The sequence below is a fragment of the Galendromus occidentalis genome, unplaced genomic scaffold (genome assembly GCF_000255335.2).
Source record: "Galendromus occidentalis unplaced genomic scaffold, Mocc_1.1 scf7180000077442, whole genome shotgun sequence".
NCBI classification, from domain to species: Eukaryota; Metazoa; Arthropoda; class Arachnida; order Mesostigmata; family Phytoseiidae; genus Galendromus; species Galendromus occidentalis.
In genome coordinates this window covers 611420-632440 of record NW_003805430.1, presented here as the reverse complement: position 1 = coordinate 632440, position 21021 = coordinate 611420, and the positions used below count along the sequence as shown (strand labels likewise).

General features: G+C 52.2%; 3 protein-coding genes across 3 annotated transcripts; 2 read left to right on the top strand and 1 right to left on the bottom strand.

The window, feature by feature from the left end:
• Positions 1 to 6947: 6947 nt before the first annotated feature.
• LOC100901026 (ATPase family AAA domain-containing protein 1) lies at positions 6948 to 10331 on the top strand. Its single transcript, XM_003743275.2, has 6 exons — positions 6948 to 7242; positions 7961 to 8180; positions 8306 to 8606; positions 8689 to 8836; positions 8928 to 9058; positions 9195 to 10331. The coding sequence occupies exons 1-6, from the start codon at positions 7096 to 7098 to the stop codon at positions 9334 to 9336; spliced, it is 1089 nt and encodes a 362-aa protein (XP_003743323.1). The 5' UTR covers positions 6948 to 7095; the 3' UTR covers positions 9337 to 10331.
• A 760-nt stretch (positions 10332 to 11091) lies between these two features.
• mRpL15 (mitochondrial ribosomal protein L15) lies at positions 11092 to 12643 on the top strand. The gene is made up of 5 exons (XM_003743274.1): positions 11092 to 11264; positions 11483 to 11600; positions 11728 to 11902; positions 11994 to 12261; positions 12401 to 12643. The coding sequence occupies exons 1-5, from the start codon at positions 11143 to 11145 to the stop codon at positions 12591 to 12593; spliced, it is 876 nt and encodes a 291-aa protein (XP_003743322.1). The 5' UTR covers positions 11092 to 11142; the 3' UTR covers positions 12594 to 12643.
• Positions 12644 to 12803: 160 nt separating this feature from the next.
• Positions 12804 to 17986, bottom strand: Amun (protein amun). Its single transcript, XM_003743340.2, has 4 exons — positions 17689 to 17986; positions 16095 to 16315; positions 15457 to 15677; positions 12804 to 15287 (listed from the first exon to the last, which is right to left on the bottom strand). The coding sequence occupies exons 1-4, from the start codon at positions 17844 to 17846 to the stop codon at positions 14781 to 14783; spliced, it is 1107 nt and encodes a 368-aa protein (XP_003743388.1). The 5' UTR covers positions 17847 to 17986; the 3' UTR covers positions 12804 to 14780.
• Between the last annotated feature and the right edge of the window lie 3035 nt (positions 17987 to 21021).

Sequence of the window (21021 nt, the reverse complement as noted above, 5' to 3'; positions counted from 1 at the left end):
TGCATTCATCTTCCAATACTTTCGCTCGCCTTGTCATCGACGCGTCTATTGTAATACCTTGGATGTCTCGGATATTAAGCCCGAAAGCCTGGAGAGCTCCTCTCATCGCCTCGAGCGTTTGGGCTGTCGCAGACTCTCGGAATGGTATACAAATTCTAATCGACTTCGAACTTAGACTCGGCATGACGTCGGAATACACGACGACGACACCGACGAAGCGTTTCCCGTATCAAGTCCACCCGTGGGCTCTCGGAATGAGATTTGCGCTTCTGCTTCTGAGGCGCGCGATATCCGCGACCAAGATATCGCCCACTCTATCATGAGAGCCCGATCGGTTATCTCGCGCACAAGTTTCGCCTCGATGGAACCTAGATCGCTCACCCAGAATATCAGGCGGAAGGACTCATGGGTGAAGGCTTCGAAAGGAACACGTAGAACATTGGCGAAAATGGTCACTAGCTGCTCTTTCAATACAACGCTCCGTTTCACGATGGTACAAGGGCAGTCCGTGGGTTCCCGAGCACGTTTCCTGATTTCTGCTCCGCCGTTTCCATGGTCATTAGTTAGTTAGTTAGTTAGTTAGTTTGTTCATTCACAACAGATCCTTTCGGACGTATGTCGATGTCCCGGCTGTCCCAAGCATCGTCCCCACCTCTCTCTGAGCAGGCCGCTGCGAGGTTCCGGGAATAATGCCGACGGAGTACAGACACCTGCATTCAGATCTGCATGGGGTCTCATCTCGAGTCGTGGAGACCAGGGAAAGTAAGGAGGGACACTCACTCTTGGTGGCACTTTCCATGTGAGACTCTGCAGGAATTCACAAGTCGAACTCTGAAAAACTCATCGTCATACTTCTCGTCCGTAACTCGAGAGTATATTGCTCTTTTTTCTTTGACGCAGATTCCCTCTGTGAGGGAGACGCCATTCGGTGGGACGCAGTTTCCCGTGCTTCGGAGCAAACGCTTCGTTGGAGAAGGATATCCTCGGGAACTGGCCCGCTTGATACGTCAGAGTCAAGCAAAGCACAGCGGGCGAAGTCACCACTTCGGCTTCTGGAAAGTTCTTCATATGTTAGGATACTTTATGCGGATGAGTTCTGAGATGTGAACTTGGAAATCTGATAAGCTGCATTGAAGTCCGGTGTGGACCACCTTTACCTGTCTTGCGATTCAGCCTCCGGAGGTCCCTCCATAGCTCCGACAAGCCTTCCGACGTCCCGAGATGAAGTAGACAAAATTACCTGCAGAGAGAAGTTCGCCAAGTCCTCCGACGTTGTGATTTGTGACACCGTGGAACAGGACGGGTTCGATGCCGACTGCAAAATATGAAGCGTATTTCGAATCGATGTGAAATCGCCGGTGGCTCGATCAGAGGTCTCCGTTGTTGAGTCTGGTCTAAAAGTAGATCGCGGCTTCTTCACGAAGAATGCTCCGAGGAGGACTCGAGTGCCTCTCGAGTGGCGGCTCGTTATCCTCGACTTGAGCTTTTTGCGAAGCGAAACTACCGCTCGAATATGTCTCTCTCGGTCTAGCTTACGCCACTTTCCGCGTCAGTCCCTCTACGCGACCGCCTGATTTGTAGTACGCGTATCGGGTCAGTTCCCGCCATCGTCGAACGCTGACTCGATATGTGCAGAATGACCGCAGGGCAAGACGTAGATAGCAATCTTCTCTGCGCATAATTGGAATAACTCTTCAGCAGGATTGCGTGTCTTGTACGTGTGCGGAAGAGGGAGAAAGGAGTCAGAGACCTGCTGGAGGTGAGGGAAGAAAACTGGCGCGACTCAGAAAAATGCCACGGGCCGAACAGCTATGTATGCTTTGCTCATAAGACATCTTGAAGGAATCCGAATTCCCTCTCCATCCAAGGTATCTCTCGAATCGCGGTGATGCGCCTAAGAGAGCTTCTTAACTCGAGAGACCGCAATCCTCCGCTTCCAGGATCCCGGACTGCGGTCTTGTGTCCCTTTCGACCGGTGGGCCGACGACGACTTTGGGCGATATACAAGGTCGATTCTCCAAATCGAAACCACGATCAGTATTATGGATTGTCCGTCGAGAGCCAGGGACCGCAAACGACATTCCTTCTCGATTCCACTCTGTTTTCACTCGGTGGATAGACTGCCGGTCTACGGAGTTCCTCCTGCGCGACTTGGGGAGACGCATCGAGGTGGCAACTGGGGATAGGCGGGCAACTGAGCTCTTGATTCAAATGGTTTCCATCGAGGTCCAAAGGGGAAACGGCGCAGAGGTTAGCGGATCGCTGCCGACCGGGGACAGACTGGATGGAGTCGGCTGACTCCATTCAATCACTATATGTATATACTCGCTGACATCCTTACATACATTTCGAATAAATCATAAGAACTTAGATGGATCCTTCTCGAGAAACTGCATAAGTTACTGCTACAGAGGTTGAAGCACCCACCCCCGGCCTTCTTTCGGGCAGTATCGTCCTGGCCATGCTCATTCTACTGTATTGTCAGTCTTCAGACGCGCTAGCCTCTCGTCCGCCCGTCGGTGAACCGATTCCAAGACTACACGCCGTTGAAGTGCGGAGAGCTGTTTGGAAGTTGTGTCCAAGAGACATGAGGATTCTTCGGGCTGATCCGCAAGTGAAATCGAACCCGGAAAATCCCTGAAATCAAGGTATCATCGGCGTAGTTGGCTCACGAAGGTGTACAATTAGCACACTCGGCTCACAAATGGCGTACAGTCTGCGTACTTGGCTCGAAATAAGCGAACAATCAGCGTGCTCGGCTCGGAAGTGACGTAAGATCAGCGTACTGCGAACAGCATGCGAAATGCTCATGCCTAGGAGCCGCCATCCAACTGCTGAAGAGGAGGCGAACGCATCCCTTGAAAATGCCTTCATCCGCACATGCCAGAGCCAAGCCTTCTGATCCGCGTGTCTAGCGCCGAGAGTGGTCTGCCACATGCGCGACACATCAGTATACCTTCAATACACCAGACGTGAGGCTATTTCATAGGGAATTTCGGTCACACAATAAAATAGAATGGGGTGCCGCGAAAGTAGGCGACGCGATAAATCATTATTCCCATCATTATCGCGGGTTGATTTCAGAAGATATCAGACTCTACAGGCAGGACTCCCGAGTTGGGCATATAACACAACTACCAAGATACCCAGGAGTCGTCCGTCGTCAGGATGCCTCTCACAAAAACTGCTCCGTCTTTCGCTGGTTTCGTCGCATCGTCCAATTTGCCGGTAAGATCCGAGGTTCCGATGATACCAACCGTCGATGATTCCTCTCGACAGCCGCTGAAGGAGCTACCCTTCCGGAGATCTCCGTCCTGGCAGTCGAAAACTCTGCTCCGCTCCGGAGAGAAGATGATCATTCTGATTGATCGCTGTCGCTAGCCTACGCAGTCCCGGCTCGTTTTCCGTCAGCAGAAGTAGTGCTCCCCTATCCTGGATAATTTTCCACGACCACCTTGAAAGGTAAAGAAACTAAGTTCTTTCACGTCGGGAAACACGGATGTTCCGAGGAAGTCCCGCGATTAGGCCGTGAATCTCATGGGAGTAGCCCGCGATGAATGCCCAGACCAAACTGTGGTCCAACTAAAGCCACAGGAAAGAGTCGGGGTCGAAGCTTCGGCGCGTTCGTAAAAAGTGCACGCGCCGACTCGACCCCGACTCTTTCTTGAGGGTCGCGTTTCGCGACGTAAAAAACTTGGTCCTTTAACATTTCGACAAGGAAAACAACAAAAAATCGGCACGTGCAGCCACATTGTCGGCGACCCTCCGACGTCCTGAGTTTTATATCAGATTCGTGACGAATTTGAAACTTTCTCTCGTCTCAGTCTGTTCAACGCAACGAGCGACTCGATCTGACTGAGTTGATGTTTCCAGGGCAGCGCTTCCCGATTTATTCGCAGCGTGGGACCCCCTCCGAAGTCCTCGACTGTGCTCGGGACCCCCGTGATGTCATTCCGAGAGTAGTAGTCGGTGGTTTCGCCAGACGATAATATTTTCTACTCTTTCGTTGAAGAGATGCCCCCAGTATGGTGAGAGATTCTGACGCGCCGTCACTGGTCGATATTCTTACAAGCCATGTCGAATATATTTTCCCAAGGAACGCGACATGAACCATTTTAGCCGACCTCCGGGACCCCCGAGAGCAGCAGCTGGGAACCCTTGGGTGTCCCGGGACCCTCATTCGGGAACCTATGCTCTAGGGCCTAGTCGTTGTCCTATTGCATGAATCTATTCTGTCCGCCGATACATTTCCTCGGCCGACCGAGAGTGGCTACGAGCTTCCTGGAGTCGACGAGGAGTTCGCTCGAAGCAGTATTTCCTCGCGCCCATATGGCCGTGCAAACATCGCGGTGGTAGACTTCGTGGTCAGCTCCTCTATCCATGGCGCCCATGTACCCGACATATCTACTTATTCTCAACACCAAGGTTACCCTATTTCTACGTGATTTTCAGAATGAAGGAGTTTGACATCGACGAAAAGATGGAGCCAGGATCATCTATACCGACCGCGACCAAGGATATTCAGCCAACATCGAGGATTACTTTGGTTCCGATGGACAAACCGCAAGACATTCGTCGCGTTTGCATGAAGTCGAGCAACGCGAACTTCTCGCGGTCGACTCCGATCGTCAATTCTCCCTAAACTTCCGCAGCATCGCCTTTGAGGTCGAGCACGGTGACTTATTCCTCGGAAGACGAGGAGATTCGTTCCTCCCTCCAACGGACGGCTGGGAAAACGTTCGTATTATGTAGTGTCGAGCCCGTCCCGCCACGATGAGCTCGAATCGCAGAAACAAGCCGCTCCGACGCTGCCGAACGGTGGTACAACCTCAATGTGAGACGCTCTCAGTATGCTTGAATCGTCTCAGGGATCTGTGTGAAAAAGCGACTTTGATAGTCTTCCGAGAGCGGAGTCTTTCTCCAGCTATGGCCGTCTGTCTCGCGGATCTAGCTGGCTCGCTCGCTCCCGACTTGGCTGGGTCATTCGTATGATTGCATGCCCGTATGGAGGCAGAAGGAAGGGCTCGTTTTCCGTCGCGGTTCGCGACCGTGACCGCGATTTTTCCTTGCTATGCGGGGCGTTTCCCCATAGAATTTCTACGGGAGCCTGAAGTTGCCGCGAATTTGCGGCTAAAAGCCGCGACGAAAGTCGAGTCCTAATCATGAGGGAATCAAAATTTCATAATATGAGCATCCAGCCAAAAGACGTAGCGAAACAAATACCCAAAGAAGCTCAGCTCGGGGTCGTTCGGTGGCGCCGAAATTCGAATGCCGAGACCCCGGGGACTGCGGGAGCAGATGCGTGAATGTCCATCGGGAACACAGAGGACCAGAGTCTTCAAGTTGAGCCGGAGAATATCGACGTTCTCGAGAAGTCTCGCTGTACTCGAATAATACCAATAATTGTGAGTGAGACACTTAGTCCGGGTCGAGAGGGAGAGCTTGATAATGGTGGACTTCGATCCACCTGCTCTGAGAGCAAGGACTGTTCTGTCGCCGCTATCGAGGATTTCGCCCCCGACTGCGGAATTCTAGATTATTGCGGAGAATGGATATAAATCATCGTACAACCTCCAATCGAATCCAGCTCAGGGAGCGCTCAGAGATCATTGAGCGGGTGCTTTCGCTTTCGAAGCGATTTCCATTCCTCTCCTCCCTCGGAGAGAGAGAGAGAGTCTCTTTGCATATTCCAGCCTTGTGAAATGTTGAGATCACCGGTCGCGGAGAAGAACACTCATTGGGAAGTGCTATGCGTCCGGCTTCTTAGAGACTTCTCTTCTGTAGTCAATCACCTAACCCCGGAGGAGGGAGCTGTGAGGGTTCCTGAAGCGATAGCCCAGGAACCAGAGAAGATCCTGGAAACTTATTTCTCCCAATCAGGAGCAAACTCCGGACCACGATGACAAGAGGTCTGGCGCCTCCCTTTCAGCTCGATATGGAAACGGAGAATTCGACAGCGAGCTGCTCTTCGGAGTAGCTACTCCGAAGAACTCTACTCCGCGCGGCATGAGATCTTCTTCAGGAGCCCAGCCTCGTCTTTCGACCGACAGATCAGAGGCATCTAGCGAAGCGGACTCCCCTTGCGGAAGGACCAGACTGGGGAATAGTGCCAGGCTAAGTAGGTAGCTAGCTCCGATTTAGGAAGATTGGCACCACGAGTGTGCCTACGCCGCCGGCAGACTCGACCGCGTACACGGTCTTGACTACGGATAACGAACTGCCACTCACTGAAGAGGATAATCTGGATTCCTTTTGAGATCAAGGCATCGATGAGCTCATTTCCTCCTCAGACTGGGACAATGAGCGTGGCAGTAGTCCCGAATCGAGACTCTCTCCGATAAGCAGCAATCGTGCCGATGAATTCGCCTGACGGGTGAATCTGAGGTACACCGCGGAGTCGGTCTGATGTTCCTGGCTTCATATCTCGTTTATCTACGTACACGGGCCTCTAGGGCAATAGGCTCCGAGGTCAAGACCCTCGTGAAGCCCCGAGAGCCGTTCACTCGGCCCCGTGGGAGTCGCGCCAGATGGGGGAGGGAAGATGCTGACCCCCCCCTGAAAGGGACGCGCCATACGTCGGGGGACTTCTCGAACGTCGTACGCTATCTCTCCAATACTATGATGCTTGTCGATCGTCAGTGCAGTCGAGAGCCGCTTTTAATCGCTCGAATGATAACAATTCGAGCCGGCTCTCGTATGAGTCCTTTGCGCGATAATCGTTAGCCCGGAATTCTCTGCGAGACCCATCTACCGAATGTTCTGATCCAGGTCGGGTATCGTCGTTCGATTGCTGTTTTCGATCGCCTGCTGACGATGCAGCGTGTCTAGAAGAGCCGGCCGAGGGTTCGCCAAGAACAATCACCGGCGAATGCCGTCGTCGCTAATCTATTTTGGTCAGACGCAGTCAGAAATCATCTCATCATCGCACTCGTGGTTGGTGTCGGTCTAAAGGAGAGAATCGCCAGAGGATAAACTTCAGACCGAAGCATTTAACGGGAAAGCTCCTATTGCAGTACGCGGTGCCGTCTCCTTATGTGGTTCTGAGAGGATCCCGAGACTGCGGGCAGTGCGCAAAATTCTTCTAAGGACGCTGCGATGGGATCAGAAAGGTTGTCAAGCAATGATGTGTCCCGTTGGGTGATTTCCGTGACTTTGTTTGGAGCACTTGCGTTTTTCGGCGGTAAATGGATTCTGGATTTCCTCGATCCGACCGTCAAGCAGAGGGAGGATGCACTCAAACGCGTAAGTCTCGAGTAGTCGTCGTGACCGTCAAGGTTATGAGCAATTCGGCGCAGACATCCCGACTGAACCCTTACAGTGAGCGCGCGCTTCTATCTCATATGCGTCTCTTCTCGTGACGTGCGCAGAAAAACATAAGACCGATGACTTGACCGATTGAGAGCAGCTCATATCCTTGAATGGAAGCACCACTAACGAATTTCGACAGGAATCGACTCCCTGTGACGTGACAACGAACCAGACCCGTCATGGGGATCGGGGAAAGAGACTCGAGCCTGGCCAACTCCCGCGATTGATATCTTCCGCGAACGAGCGATAGTGTTTTGAGGGAAAACGAGTTCTGGGGACGGGGAAGCGAGAAGAGGCGTCGAAACGGGCATTGCGCAAGCTGTTCGGCTCTCGAGAGTCACGGGGAACGCTTGACGCATGGAGCTCGGGTCGAGCTATCACGTCGATATTCCCGAGGTCCACAGAATCTTGGCAAGTGACTTCGCTCGCGGAGCGAGGTGTATGAACTCGTCGGTATCGAATGCGCTCTTTTCTCGGATCTCAACGTTCCACCCGTGGTTCTCCCAAAGCGTCACCTTGTTCTCCCCCTTCTTGCTCCAATCATGCAGGCGATGAGGGTCACTTGTCGTTGTCAGATAATATCCCGCATGCAGTCAAGTTTCATTCTAGCCAGTCGACGAATCTTGCTGAGGCGGCGTGTTTTCTTTTGCAGGCTCAGAAAATTCTGTCGCAAATCGGCCTGAAGAACATACATCTCAGCGAGCACGAGATGGCAGTCGCTGCGCAGCTCGTCGATCCGAAAAATATTCCCATTAGTTGGGACTCAATCGCTGGCCTCGACGACGTTGTCCAGGAAATCAAGGAGACCGTTATTCTCCCCATCCAGAAGAGACACTTGTTCGTCGGCAACAGTCTGATTGAGCCCCCTAAAGGTGGGAGCGTTCGAGCGGAGCATTCATGTACCTTTTATCTCCGAATATGCAATCGGTTGGCCCTCCTGAGCTTCCCTGGAAAGCCCATACCCAGAATTCATTCACGGACGAAAGAAACATTGCAGGAGTACTTCTTCATGGACCTCCGGGCTGCGGCAAGACGATGATCGCCAAAGCGACTGCGAAGGAAGCTGGAGCGCGTTTCATTAATCTCGATATATCGATGCTCACCGACAAGTGGTACGGTGAATCTCAGAAGCTGGCCGCTGCTGTTTTCTCTCTGGCGACTAAAATTCAGCCCTGTATCATATTCATCGACGAAGTCGATTCGTTTCTGCGGGTCAGAGACTCAACCGACCACGAGGCTACTGCAATGATGAAAGCACAATTCATGTCACTCTGGGACGGCCTGGCGACAGACAACAGGTAAATTGGTCGGAAAGTGACCCGAGCAATCCGTTGACCCCGCCTAGGAAAGAGTCCACGCAGTCAGAATCGTACCTTACAGAAATTACGTGCTCATTATGGGCGCAACGAATCGTCCGAGGGATTTGGATCGCGCTATCTTGCGTCGGATGCCCGCTATGTTCCATATAGGTCTCCCCAACGTCAAGCAACGTGTTGGGATTCTGGATCTTCTTTTGCATGATGAGTTGGTTAGTAGCGAAACCGAGCGTACGTAGATAACCTGAGGCTTCGCATACCCCGTCGCGTCGATAGGGGATACAATTTTTTCGCGAATTGCAGCTCGCTGATGAGGTCGACATCGAATCTCTGGCCAAGCTGACGGACGGCTTCTCCGGATCCGATCTCAAGGAGTTGTGCCGAGGTGCTGCCGTCAATCGGTTCAGATACCTGGCCGGTTCAAGCGACTCCAAGTAAGTGCAGCGCGCGATAAGCGGATCGCCGAGCACGAAATCGGTTGAAGTGATCAATGTGGATCAACTTCAGGGGAACCCTGAACATGGATGACTCGGTGTTTTCGCGTAATATTATAATTCGACGTCTTTCCAGGAACTCCGATTCGAATGGCAGCGATGATGAAATCTTCCACGATGCGCTCCCTCCGATATCACTCGACGACTTCATGAATTCAATAACGAAAATGCAAACTTCCCGGGTGCACGCTGAGCTGATGTACATGCCGACAATCTGAATTCAAATTAGGCAATAACTATCGGAATTTATCTCAGCAACCAACGGACAGCTGGTTCTTATCCTGTGGTAGATCCTGTGTGCATTTCCGAGTCCACGCAGGCTGGCCGAGCAGGCACCAGCTTATATGTCCCGGTTTTTCCCGGGCCGTAAAATGTGTTGCAAAGCTTTCAGTGCCGCGCTCTGAGCTTGATGATGTGATAGACGATGGAGTGACTGAGAAAGTTTGGATCTACTATGCATCGGATCGCATCCGACATGTGTTCGTCAACTTCGGGGCTTTCGAACATGTTGACATTCTGGAGCATGGGGTCCCTCGAATCGGAGCAGCCAGATTTAATCGTCTGCGCTGATTTGTGGATGACAATGTACGCGGTCGCAGAGTCGTGTGAGATGGACATAATGGCAGCCTCCTTCCCTACAGTCTCTCTGGTCGTGGGTTCAGGGACTGCGTCACACACAGGGGGCTTCTCCACTTATTGCAGAATAAGCGGATTGCTCCGTTTTGCTCAGGGGGGAGATATTGAAGCGGTTGGCTGCTCTGGCGAGGAGAAAACGGATGAGAAAATATTTGTACTAATCTCATTTGCGCTGGAGAGAGGAGATGTCAAGTAGTGTAAAAAGGAGACTGATCCATCATCGAAAACTCATCATCTCCATCCATCGCGCGAATATTGTATTCGCGAATTCTGTAGAGATAGAGCGGCGGTGTTCCACCGATCACAGCGCTCGTGGTAGAAGAAATCGGAGAGGGAGATATGCTGAATAGCCAGACTTTATTATTCGAGTTGAGGCCCGATTCGATAGATACTATTCGCGCAGACCCCGAGAGGTACAGACCAGGTTGTCTGAGAGGGAATGAAGAGTACGAGCACTCGATGACCAAACTATACAACTGTCGTCAGTTCCAATCTCCTACCGATATGATTATCATTTCACATTTTGAATCCCCGGAATAAAGTTGTCTTTTTGCCTGAGGCCGAGTCGGCCTCTACTCGAGGATTGAAGATTCGCTTACCATAAGGTTGTCTTTCAACGGTGGGCCGATCACCGAACGCTCTAGCTCTGCGATAGCAGCCCGGAGATGAGGGGAAGGCGAGCCCTTCAACCGTCCGTCCCCGGAATCGCCGTTTCGAACGGGTCCATAGGTACGCTTGTGCAAGGTTTGCATTGAAACACGCTACTCTTCAGGCCATCCGCAGTGGACTCCGTTCAATGAGACCACATCGGGACGGAGCCATACCGGTTTGCGCGGTTGGTCCGACTGACCGGAGTGGTTTTGACTGCGGAACCATTTTCGGGGATCCGGATTCCGGTACAATTGAGCGGGGGGTCCTACTATCCGGTGGTCTCAATGAGGGAAGTTCACAGCTCACTCCAGAGTTCCCGTGCCAGCGCTTCTCCTGTCAATCCCGAATATCAGGTCGGCATAGGCAACGAAAAACATCGGTTTCAACGGGGTCATTGATCTGTCCTAATGTTCACCCCTCCAGGTCAGGATTGAGACCTTTAGCCCAATCAGAGCGCAAGGTGACAGCGTGATGCTGCTCCCAAATTATAGGGCCCATCCCGCGCCCGAAGCAGAACTGCGTGAAATTTCCTGGATCCAGATGATTTTCCGCGAGTTCGCTCGGAGGGGGACGAGAGTTTCCGCACCGCATTGCCAGGGCGCGACTTGGGAAAGGAAGGGAGCAGCCCACACACGCGCTCAGTCATCGGGGACGTGTCGATCTCGCGAACCGTCAACATCAGAGGCGTGCGCTGTTCTCTGCCGGGGTCGGCAGATCGCGCGACTCAGGAAACAACAATGGTGAATCTACGTATAAAATCCCTTGAAGTCTTGCGGCACCTCCCCCGTGTCGCCCTCAACAATCTTAAAGATGTCCCGCACTCGAGCTGGAGGAAAGCGAAAAGGATTCTGGGTTCCAGGTGAGAATTCCCAACCGCATTCTTGAAGCTTCCGGCGACTTTCTCTCACTAGACTCTGGTGATCGCACCGGGTCTTCATTGTCTCCTATATATCCATTAGAAACTCCATCCAGTTTCGTTTTCCCCTATGTTCGATCGAAGGAGTCCTCAATGAGTCCCGTGTTCGTTACTGGCCCGGCGACCTCACGATTTAAACTCATAGCTTGATTCATCCCCAGACGTGAAGTCAATTGGCCACAGAAAGGACAAAAGCAGCGTCAGCAGTATGCGCGACTCGGATTCGCCGGTGGGAGCAATCGGTTCTATCTAGAAGTTCCCAAGGAACCCTACAACGAGGTTCGCTTCGTTTCGTCGATATTGGGACTTGACAGTTTTTCGAGCGACCCCCGTGAATCTTCCCTTGCGTGGTATCTGATACCTTCGGGAATCGACCCACCATTGAAATGAGCGTTTTATCGAACAGGGTCACCAACTCCGGCGGCATTATCCCCCGCTGTCTTTGGGAACTCTGCAGCTGATGATCGACACGGGTCGCATTGACGTGAGTAAACCGATCGATCTCGGTACAATCTGCAATACCTGCCTCTTCAACTGTGAGCCGAAGGATCGGCATTTCGGCGTGCACTTGACAGCTGAAGGTGAGAGTGAGCCATCTGGAACTTCTTGCCTTCTATATTGAGTCCTCTTAGACGTCGGAATTAATCAGCATGTTACCCGATTCCCTTACAGGTATAGACAAGTTCCGAGCGAAATTGAACATTGAGGTTCAGTACGCCAAGGAGCCTGTTATCGCCGCGATCGAACGTCTCGGTGGAGTCATAACCACTGCCTTCTACAACATCTTGTGCGTCGAGGCTAAAGTGGATGCCGAAAAGTTCCTCAAAAGGGGCTTGCCGATCCCTCGAAGAGAATTACCTCCCGAAGACGCCTTCGAGTACTACAGTGACGCCAAGAACAGAGGCTATTTAGCTGATCCGAAAATCATCGCCGAAGAGAGGTGAGCTCGCGTGGAATTAGGACCGAGGTATCGATCGTCGACGATTCTTCCATGTCGGCCGCTTAATCGAGCCATTGGTCGCTCCCGACCCTCGACGCTCGTGAACAACGAACCTCAGTGCTGCTCCTACTATTTTCAGGCTGAAACTTTCCCAAAAATACGGATACGAGCTCCCAGACATCTCGAAGGATCCGGATTTCGCTATGCTGACGTACCGTAAAGATCCCCGGCAAGTCTTTGATGGTCTCAGGCCAGGTTGGCTAGTGAACCTCAGAGACAAAATTGTTCTCAGACCCACTGACCCCGAATATATAAAATACTATGAATCTTGAGTGTGAATCGGACTTGAGATCAATAAATAGTTCTTGACGTTGTCGATACTCTCGGATGAGCCTCGTGATCGCTTCTTGATTCCCCATTGGAGCCAGAGAGGCTTGCGCCCGAAAGTCGACCTCTTATCACCCGATTCGGAACCCTTGCGCACACAACTCCGTGGGCAATACGTACTTTTAATTGCCACATAATCGAGGTGAATGATTGGATCGATTTAAGGAGATACAATAGGTTTATTGATATAGTAGATAATGTTTCACCACCAGGTTATAATCGACAAATATTCAATTTTTTGACATGTCCGACGAGTCCGTCGGAATGGTTTAACCAAGTGGGCAACTTGATTCCTCTCGGATGCTCATTTCTTCTCCCGGGGGATCGATTCTTGCCGATGTTAGGCTCGAAATCGGCTCTGATGCAGAGGGGGTGTTTTCTTTCTCTGCACCGGTGGCTTTCCCAGTTGTGTTCAATATCCGAGTGTGTGTTCGATAGTTTCTCTGTTGTTTGCCCGTTCGTTTGTCCGTCACTTTATCCGTCTGTCGGTATGTAAGTTTCGTCTATACGATGGGGAGAAGGAGTTGGATGTACAAGGACGTTCTTCCCGGCAGCATTCGTCAGATTCCTTTGTCTTCCTATGTCTTAGCCCTCCCTCTATCAGGGACCGACGGGAACGTCTGCCTTCGAGAACAAAAAACGACGACTTTATACAATCTTTCTGGTCATCATCAGGATCATCGATCCCCTTCTGATTCCGTCTGTCATCTCCTGAGCATACACAAAGTTCAATCCGATGTAGTATCAATCATCAATAATAATAATGATGGAGACAATTGATTTCTACCATGATCGTCATCATTATCATTATGCTCGTCTCGTGGTGCTGCAATGTTTTTATTGTTTCCAGCGCCATCTGCTCAATGAACATCATTCTCGTAATGCTCATTATCATCATCACCATTATTAATAATATTATATCCATGTACTTGTCTCCGTTTCGCTGCAAAGCTTCGCCATCGTCTCCCCTTGCTTTCTGCCTTCAATAGTACTGAACACCAACGGCTGTTAATTTCATTTACAATATGCGAATGTTCTTTAAAACAATGCTAGTCTCCATCTCGTGCATCTTTACCATCTCACCTCAGTTTCCGCGATTTTCAAAAAGGAAATTTCGGCTTTATTCTCAAGTAGCTCTCCATTACGCCATTCGAATGTGTTTGTCTGTAAGTGTTTGTGTCTGTCTTGGTAGCTTCACGGATCACTTTTACCGGTGTGCCTCACGTTTCTTCCGGTGGTTCTTCAGGGAAGACCTCTAGTCAGTCGGAACGATAGAATTTTTTGTCCGTGATCGCCGAGCAGCGCTGGCCCGCCATTGGAACTCTCTCTCTCGCCGGAATAACTTCACAGAGACCGAACACACTCCGCTTCGAGCTCGGCTAGACGATTGTCCGTCGGATCAGATCTCTCGGGCTCACCCCGGGCCGCAGGACCACGGCGCCCGACCGAACGAGATTACGCCCGTTACGCGGGGCTGACTGCCTTCGCAGGACGACAAATCCGTCCGCTCATGAGCTTCGACACAAGCGATAGGTATGACGTTCTCAAGCTCATTCGGACAACTCCAAGCTCACGACTCGACAGACCAACCGGAGCGCAGACAATCTTCCCCCTAGAGATTCAGTGCCCTCATCGGGGGAATTTCTTTTTTGTCTTCGCCAAGTTTATTCGCTGAAGGGGGTTTTAACGCCAGCTCGCTCCAGGACTAAGAGACTGGCGATCGATACTGGCCAGTGTCGAGACCCGTCCTCCCGCCGATTGGCCGTGGTCTGTCGCAGCGGGCTCCACAAAATTTCCCACCTTATTGGCCCGAATGATCAGAACCAACGCCAGCTCCACCCGCATTGAGATAGTTACGCTCATAAGCGTTATGTAGGACATCGGAACTTCGAATAATAATGATAATAATAATCGTTATAATTACAATGAATGCGCGTTGTGATTTATGGTCTCCTCGAATTTGTCGTGTTGTTCCTTGTTGGTGTGAAGTGTCAGCTCCCGGTCCATGATCACACGATCGCCACCATGTTTATGTTTTCAGTCATCATACCCATCGTGTTCTGTATAGTGACCATGTCTACTCAAAAGAACTTGTTGCCGTCGGCGCCACTTTCGCCGCCTCCCTCGTCGCCTTACTGAGTTTCTACCGCGACCGGCTGTTCATTCGGTGTCTCTGAGGGCGTGAGCTTCTGTTTCTTACATTCTGAGTGTTCGCTACTGGCATCGACACCGTTCTCCTCTTCGTCTTCGGCCGCGGTCCTCTTGACCGCGCTCGCAGCGATGGTGCTATCTTGCGACGCTTCGAGATCTGATGGTTGTGAGGATTCCTCTAGTAAACTCGACCTCGTATCGTTATCGGTGTTGCTTTCGTGGTGACCGTTCTTCTCGGAAGCCGTCTTCCCGTTTCCGTTACCGTTCGACATGTGTGGAAGGCTGTTACTGTCTTCTTGGCCGATGGTACCATTACTTTGCTGCGAATCTTCGTCACACGATGAAGACACTCCGTTGGTTTGTCCCTCAATAGGACCTTGGTTCGACTCCTCATCACATCCATTGCTCTCCACTTGATCGGGCATCCTTTCGAGCAATTCGGGTTTCAATAGACGTAAGATGTAATGCGTCCAAATGGCGAGCTCGACCTGTGTCGGAAATTCACCGATTAGAGGGAACTCGAGCGAAGACTCACGACTCATGGTCGCGAGAGGAAAGACATTCAGACGATTTTATTGGATGTCTCTGACTGAGTCCGGACGTTGATATTCATCATTCGCCGAGACCCCACCAAATCGAGATGTCGCGATTACTCACCTTATGGGGCGTCCATGCACCCGCGGGATCCTTCTCTACCAATTTCTTCGCGAATTTCTGGTAGTGGTCGGCGTACTTTAGGTACTCGGCCTGTGTATAGTCCTCGGCTTCCACGTCCGGAGTGCTCACCATGCATTCTTCGGCCATATATGGAGCATAATCTGGGTAGGCAGCCGCCAGGATGGCAGAGGCCGTCGCGATTCCGATACCCTTCAAGCCAGCTGAGGGATCGAGGCGGAAACCGAGAGTTAGGCTCCAGATCATCATAATCACGAATCATTACGGAGGGAGCATTAGAGCGAACAAGTCGTTACTCGCTTACGTAAAGCACGATTGTCTCGGAACATCGGCTTGCATAAGCTCCATTATGAAAACAGGCAGTCGACGATCGATCTCAAGTTGACCGTGATTTCAATCGCCGAAGGTAAGAGAGACCTCCTAAAATAGCGAGGTGGTCTCGCAACGGCATTTCGCCGCCTGCGGCGGGACTCACAGTCGACGTCGCGACGGTCGACAGAGAACTCCGAGTATTGCGGAGGTCGAACGCTCCGAGAGGAGCGTCAGTTTCATCTCGGTGCGATCGAGAGAGACGAATCTTCGACGGTTTCGAATGCGACAGGGTCAGCAGAGGAACTCACCGGTCAGAGCTTGAAGTGCGGCTTCGAGTTTAGGCATACGCTTGAAAGCGCGTTGGGTGGTCGTCTTCACGTTTTTCTCAGTGTTGGTTTTCACGAGATCGAGAGACGCAGGCTTGTACTTAGTCCTCATCAACTTCCATTTCATCAAATCGACGAGCTCGCCATATTCCAGGTGGGGATCCTTGCGACTACGGATCAAATTCGGCAATTCCTCCTGATACCTGAGGGGAGAAAGACGAAATTATCACTCTACGGCGACTCAATTATCACAACAATCATCCTCGATTGCGGTCGTCTCTCGCAAGCGAGAGCCGTCCGGAGATTCCACGTATAGAGGGAGATGAGCGCGCCAACTCCTCCGTGGGGATGTCCTAACCTCGTGGCTCCGACCGTGGCCTTGAGGTTATTCACCCTGAATTTCCAGCTCCTCTCATCGCTCGTACGAGTTGAGAATCTCTACGATCCTCACTGAGTGCCGAGCGAAGGTGATCGACTTTCAATTATGACAGAAACTCGAGGAGGAGCCTATTCTTCGCAACGATACGCAATCAATAGAAATTTCTAGAAAGCACTCCCTTTCCGTAGCTTTATTTCATCGTTATAAGCCACGTGAAGACGACCCTACAGATTCGATGAAATATTCCGATTCGTAGAACGATATTAAGAAAACCTCTCCGCCAACTCCCCGGCCCTTCATACTTCATTGATTTCAGGACAGCATCCCCCTCCGAATAAATCGGATTCAATACGAGCCATCTCAAAGAGCACCGATCCGCTCCCATAGATGCATGAGACTCCAAGGAGCTGCACCTCACTCGGCCGCCTACTTGCGACTGCGAACTCCGTGGCCAGAGAGCACCGTTTTATAGCGATGGGCAAACGCCGACGAGGGGTTTAGGAGAGCTGAGGGATCCAGGGCCGAGGGGAGGGGTGACAGACCATGTTCTGGGGTAAACAAATGAAGCCCAAGAACGGCGTGCCGCGAGCAACAAACACCTCAAGACAGCTCGGAGAGCCGGCGCGCGATGACATGTTCGATTTATGCGCGTAAACTTTTGCCCGAATACGCTCATTAGTTGAATTGAGATTAGGAGCGTTTAGGTTCCGAGTCGCTCCTCGAATAGAGAGGCAAACGTTCCGAACACGGACCACGAATCGTGAGGTCGTTCGTCCCCTCGATGACAATAATGACAATTTCACACGAGAATTTCAAAAAAAAGTCACACTATAGGATTCGACTGGGCTGACGCAGCTCGGCTTCCGGGAAGCAAGCCAGCGAGCCAGCGAACGGCCGAGCGAGCCTCGCTCACGGCTTGCATTCGGAATCAACGGGAACAGCACGAAAAAACGTGTATCGAGTCCTCGTTCTTGTCGAGGGACAAGCCTGGAAAAACTCGGGGGAAAACAGCGAGTTTTCCACGAAACCGACAAGAGACGCCGCTCGCCAGCGAGACAGCAGCAGCGAGCCTGCTACCAGCACAAGCAAGCAGGCAGCTCAGTCAGTCAACTATGGAGGCCAGCTTGAACAGCGCTCAAATACGACGTGAAGCTGCTCGGCAATGCTCGTGTCATCTGACACAGAAATTAAACTTACCATGTGTCGAGCTTGAGATACTGTTCCGGACCCCCTTTTTTGGTTCTCTGTTGGGCTTTGGCTCCGACAGCATCTTTGTAGCAAGCGAGGAGATATGTCCATTGGTCGGGGGACGCCTTCTTGAAAAACTGGATCGTCGAATCGTTACTGCTGGCCATCGTTGTTGTAAGGCCGAAGTTCACACTGTCAAGCCGGACTGAGTGGTCGTTCGAAAACAAATGAACTTGCGCTCGTCGGTCTCTATATAGACAGACAGCAGAGGATCGCTAGAGTCCCACAGCACAGCAGCACCAGCAATAGCGCCGGAACGAAGCCAAAGTACTATTCAGCCGGCTAGCCACAGTTTCGATTCGGAGCCGACGAGGGCGCTGCGGTATCCCTCTCCCGGAGACCTCCCCTTTTGGCGAACTCATACGTTTAAAGGTTTGCTTAATTGCATATTCGGATGTTTTTCACGGACTCTCCGACTTAACGTACTCGTACGCACTCCAAATCTGTCGGCGGAGCCCAGATCCGATGAAATATGAGAAAAACGGCGCGAATCCTTTCCGGCATCGATGTTCGCCGCTTATGCGGATAAGGTGGCTGTTTTGAACGACCGTAGAAGCAGCGCCGTAGGCTAGTGTTGAGCATCCCGTGTGAAGGGTGATTTCTGTTTGAAAAGACAGCGCGAAAGGACACTCCGGATCACTCCTGGCGGTTTCCTGACTCGTGTCGGTGTTTAGCGCGGGAAACAATCGGCGTCCTGCGGGAAAATTCGCGGGATTCTCTTCTAGTGTCACATACGCACTTTCGAGCTCTGTCGACAGACTAAGGTCAACGAATGCAGCAGCAACTACACAGCGCCGAGCCGCTGCTTCTGCGGCTGTCGGTCCGGCCAGCGTCGTTCGAAGGGATTTTTTTTTATTCAAGACGTGACTCCTTCGGTGTTTTAAGCTTGCAATCGGCCAGTCACCTAGTGCTTGCATCCAGCTCTGTTCATAGAAAAAAATTCACGACTTCGAGTACGTCGCATGCGAAATATCAGCGGAATTGGTCTCGCAGCCGAGGTAACCGTTCGGTCTCCCAAGATAGGTTGATATGAAATAACCGCTTTCGAGCGTTCTGCTATCTGCTCCCGGGTAGCGACGAGAGAGAGGCCGGCATCTGGCTGCTGCTACGAGCGCCGAAGCTGCTGGCTGGTTGGTTGGTTGCTTGCTTGCTTGCTCTGTCTGTGTAGACGGCAGTCCACCGAGCGACAGCGGCGAACGAACGAGCGGCCGACGGCCGACGACCGACCGACAGACAGATGGACGGACCGACCGACCGACCGATCGTTGTCGACGCCGCCGCCGCCGTTCCCTCCGCTCGTTCGCTCTGCTGGCCGGTCTGACTGCTATCCTGCTGCTGCCGGCAGCAGCGACCCGCTTGCTTTCTCGTTGGTGGTGCTGCTGCGGCCGCCGCCACTTTGGGCTGGCTTTCGAGTAGAGGCTGCGGCGCCGATGGCAGCCGCTTTTTCTCTATGTGCTCGCTGCTGCAGCCGGCGCGGTGATGATGGTGGAGTGCTGGTGGATCGTTCGTTCGTTTGCTCGGTCGCCCGGTCGCTCGCTCGGTCGCTGGCTGCTGACTCGGGATGGATGGATGGTTGGCTGGCTGGCTCACCGGCGGGTCGCTGCTTGCTCGCTCGATCGGCATTCTGCCGCCGCTGCTGTTGTATACGCTGAGCCGTTCCAGCAGCCGCATTGAATCCGGAGCGTCGTCGTCAGAGAATGGCAGCACTGGCTTAGCTCAATGTTGTTGCCAGAGCTGCCGCCGCCGGCCGGCCGAGCGAGCGAGCAGCGACCCGGCGAGCCAGAGAGTTGAAAGAACGAACGAACGACCGACCGAACGTGCGAGCGAGCAGTCAAGCGGCCCATCGACTGGACCTGATGCTCGATTCGTACGCTTTCAGGGCCGCACGTCGTAAATTCTGTACGATCGTACCTCTCTGGTCAGCATACCGTCCGGTCGAACCCTGTGTCAAGTCTATGGGATGCCTTTCGAAAAGGAGTATGAGAGGTGATATTTTGCGGAAGTGGATCTCATAATGGGAGAGCGATGAAGATGATGTTATGATCTTTGCTGAGGGTTCGAGCGCGATCAGGCGCTCCCTGATTTCTTCCATCTCCCATTCATGTGTTTTGAAGCACAGCTGTCTCGGGAGTCAGTTTCACCGGGATCCCTCAAGCCCTCATTGGGACACTGCGAGAGCATTCGGTACCGCAACTTACCATTGATCGAATCCGACCGGTTGATCGAAATCTCCCCGTATGGGAGCCCCGCCATTCTTGATCAACTGCCCGTTCTAAGCCCTCTGCATTCTCTCTTCCTATTCGCGATAATATTGAATGTGGTCAGCCATCACACGTGTAAAGGGAAGATGTTGAGGGCGTACGACTGATGTGGAAGATATCGTTGACCTTGGGAGTTGCTCAGGCTCCCCGGTGAAGAACTTCGAGAAACATTGACGTCGGTGGACCATGTTGAAATCCTTCCTCAAGCTGGACCCTGTCTCTCGGGCTTGCGTATGTCTCGGTCTCCGACGGGCTACAATGCACTCGGAACAGTCCCCGGTGCCCTCATCCTGTGGTCGCGCTGAAGTTCCCGGGCTTAGTGAGCTTCGTGGAGCTCCGCCCCCGAATCCCCATGCATTCTCAAGAAGACCGGCTCGGCATGAGACTTGTCAATCAGTGGCCTCGCTGGGCGCAAGAGGGAAACGCTTTCAGGACGGAGAAGCAAATTCTAGGATGGTACTCGGAAGCTACACTACTCCCACTATCGAGAGATGATGATTGTTTGCTGAGCAGTAGGAATAGCGAGAGTGGTGCCTACTTCTGTTTATTGCACCTCATGCCAGAGGCGCCACTGCCACTGAGCCAGAGGCCTAGTCGTGGCCACGTTTACGGGTCCCACTTTACGGGTGCCAGAGGAACTTCGCCATCCGGAACGGATGTACGGTCTCTTATACCGAAATGGAACGTCAGGAGTTGAATGGTCAGAGGAGGGAGCGAGGGCGACTCGGAGGTTTTGAGTCGATCAGACCTCACGGAACGAATGGGAATATGGAGTCTACATATATGGGCACGCCATGATGATGGGGAACTTGAATCAGAAGTCGGTGCAATGAAACGTCTCCGGTCTCCCGGCGGCTCACAGATCCTCATCATCGGTATGCTCTTGCCTCTTGACAAACTTCGGCTCCTTCGTAGACCGTCGAGATATGCGACCGGGAGATCGGGGTTTGGATATTGAGCGACAATTCCCGCATTAATCACCTCCGCCAGAAAAAGCCGCGCCACGCCTCCGCTCTAATAT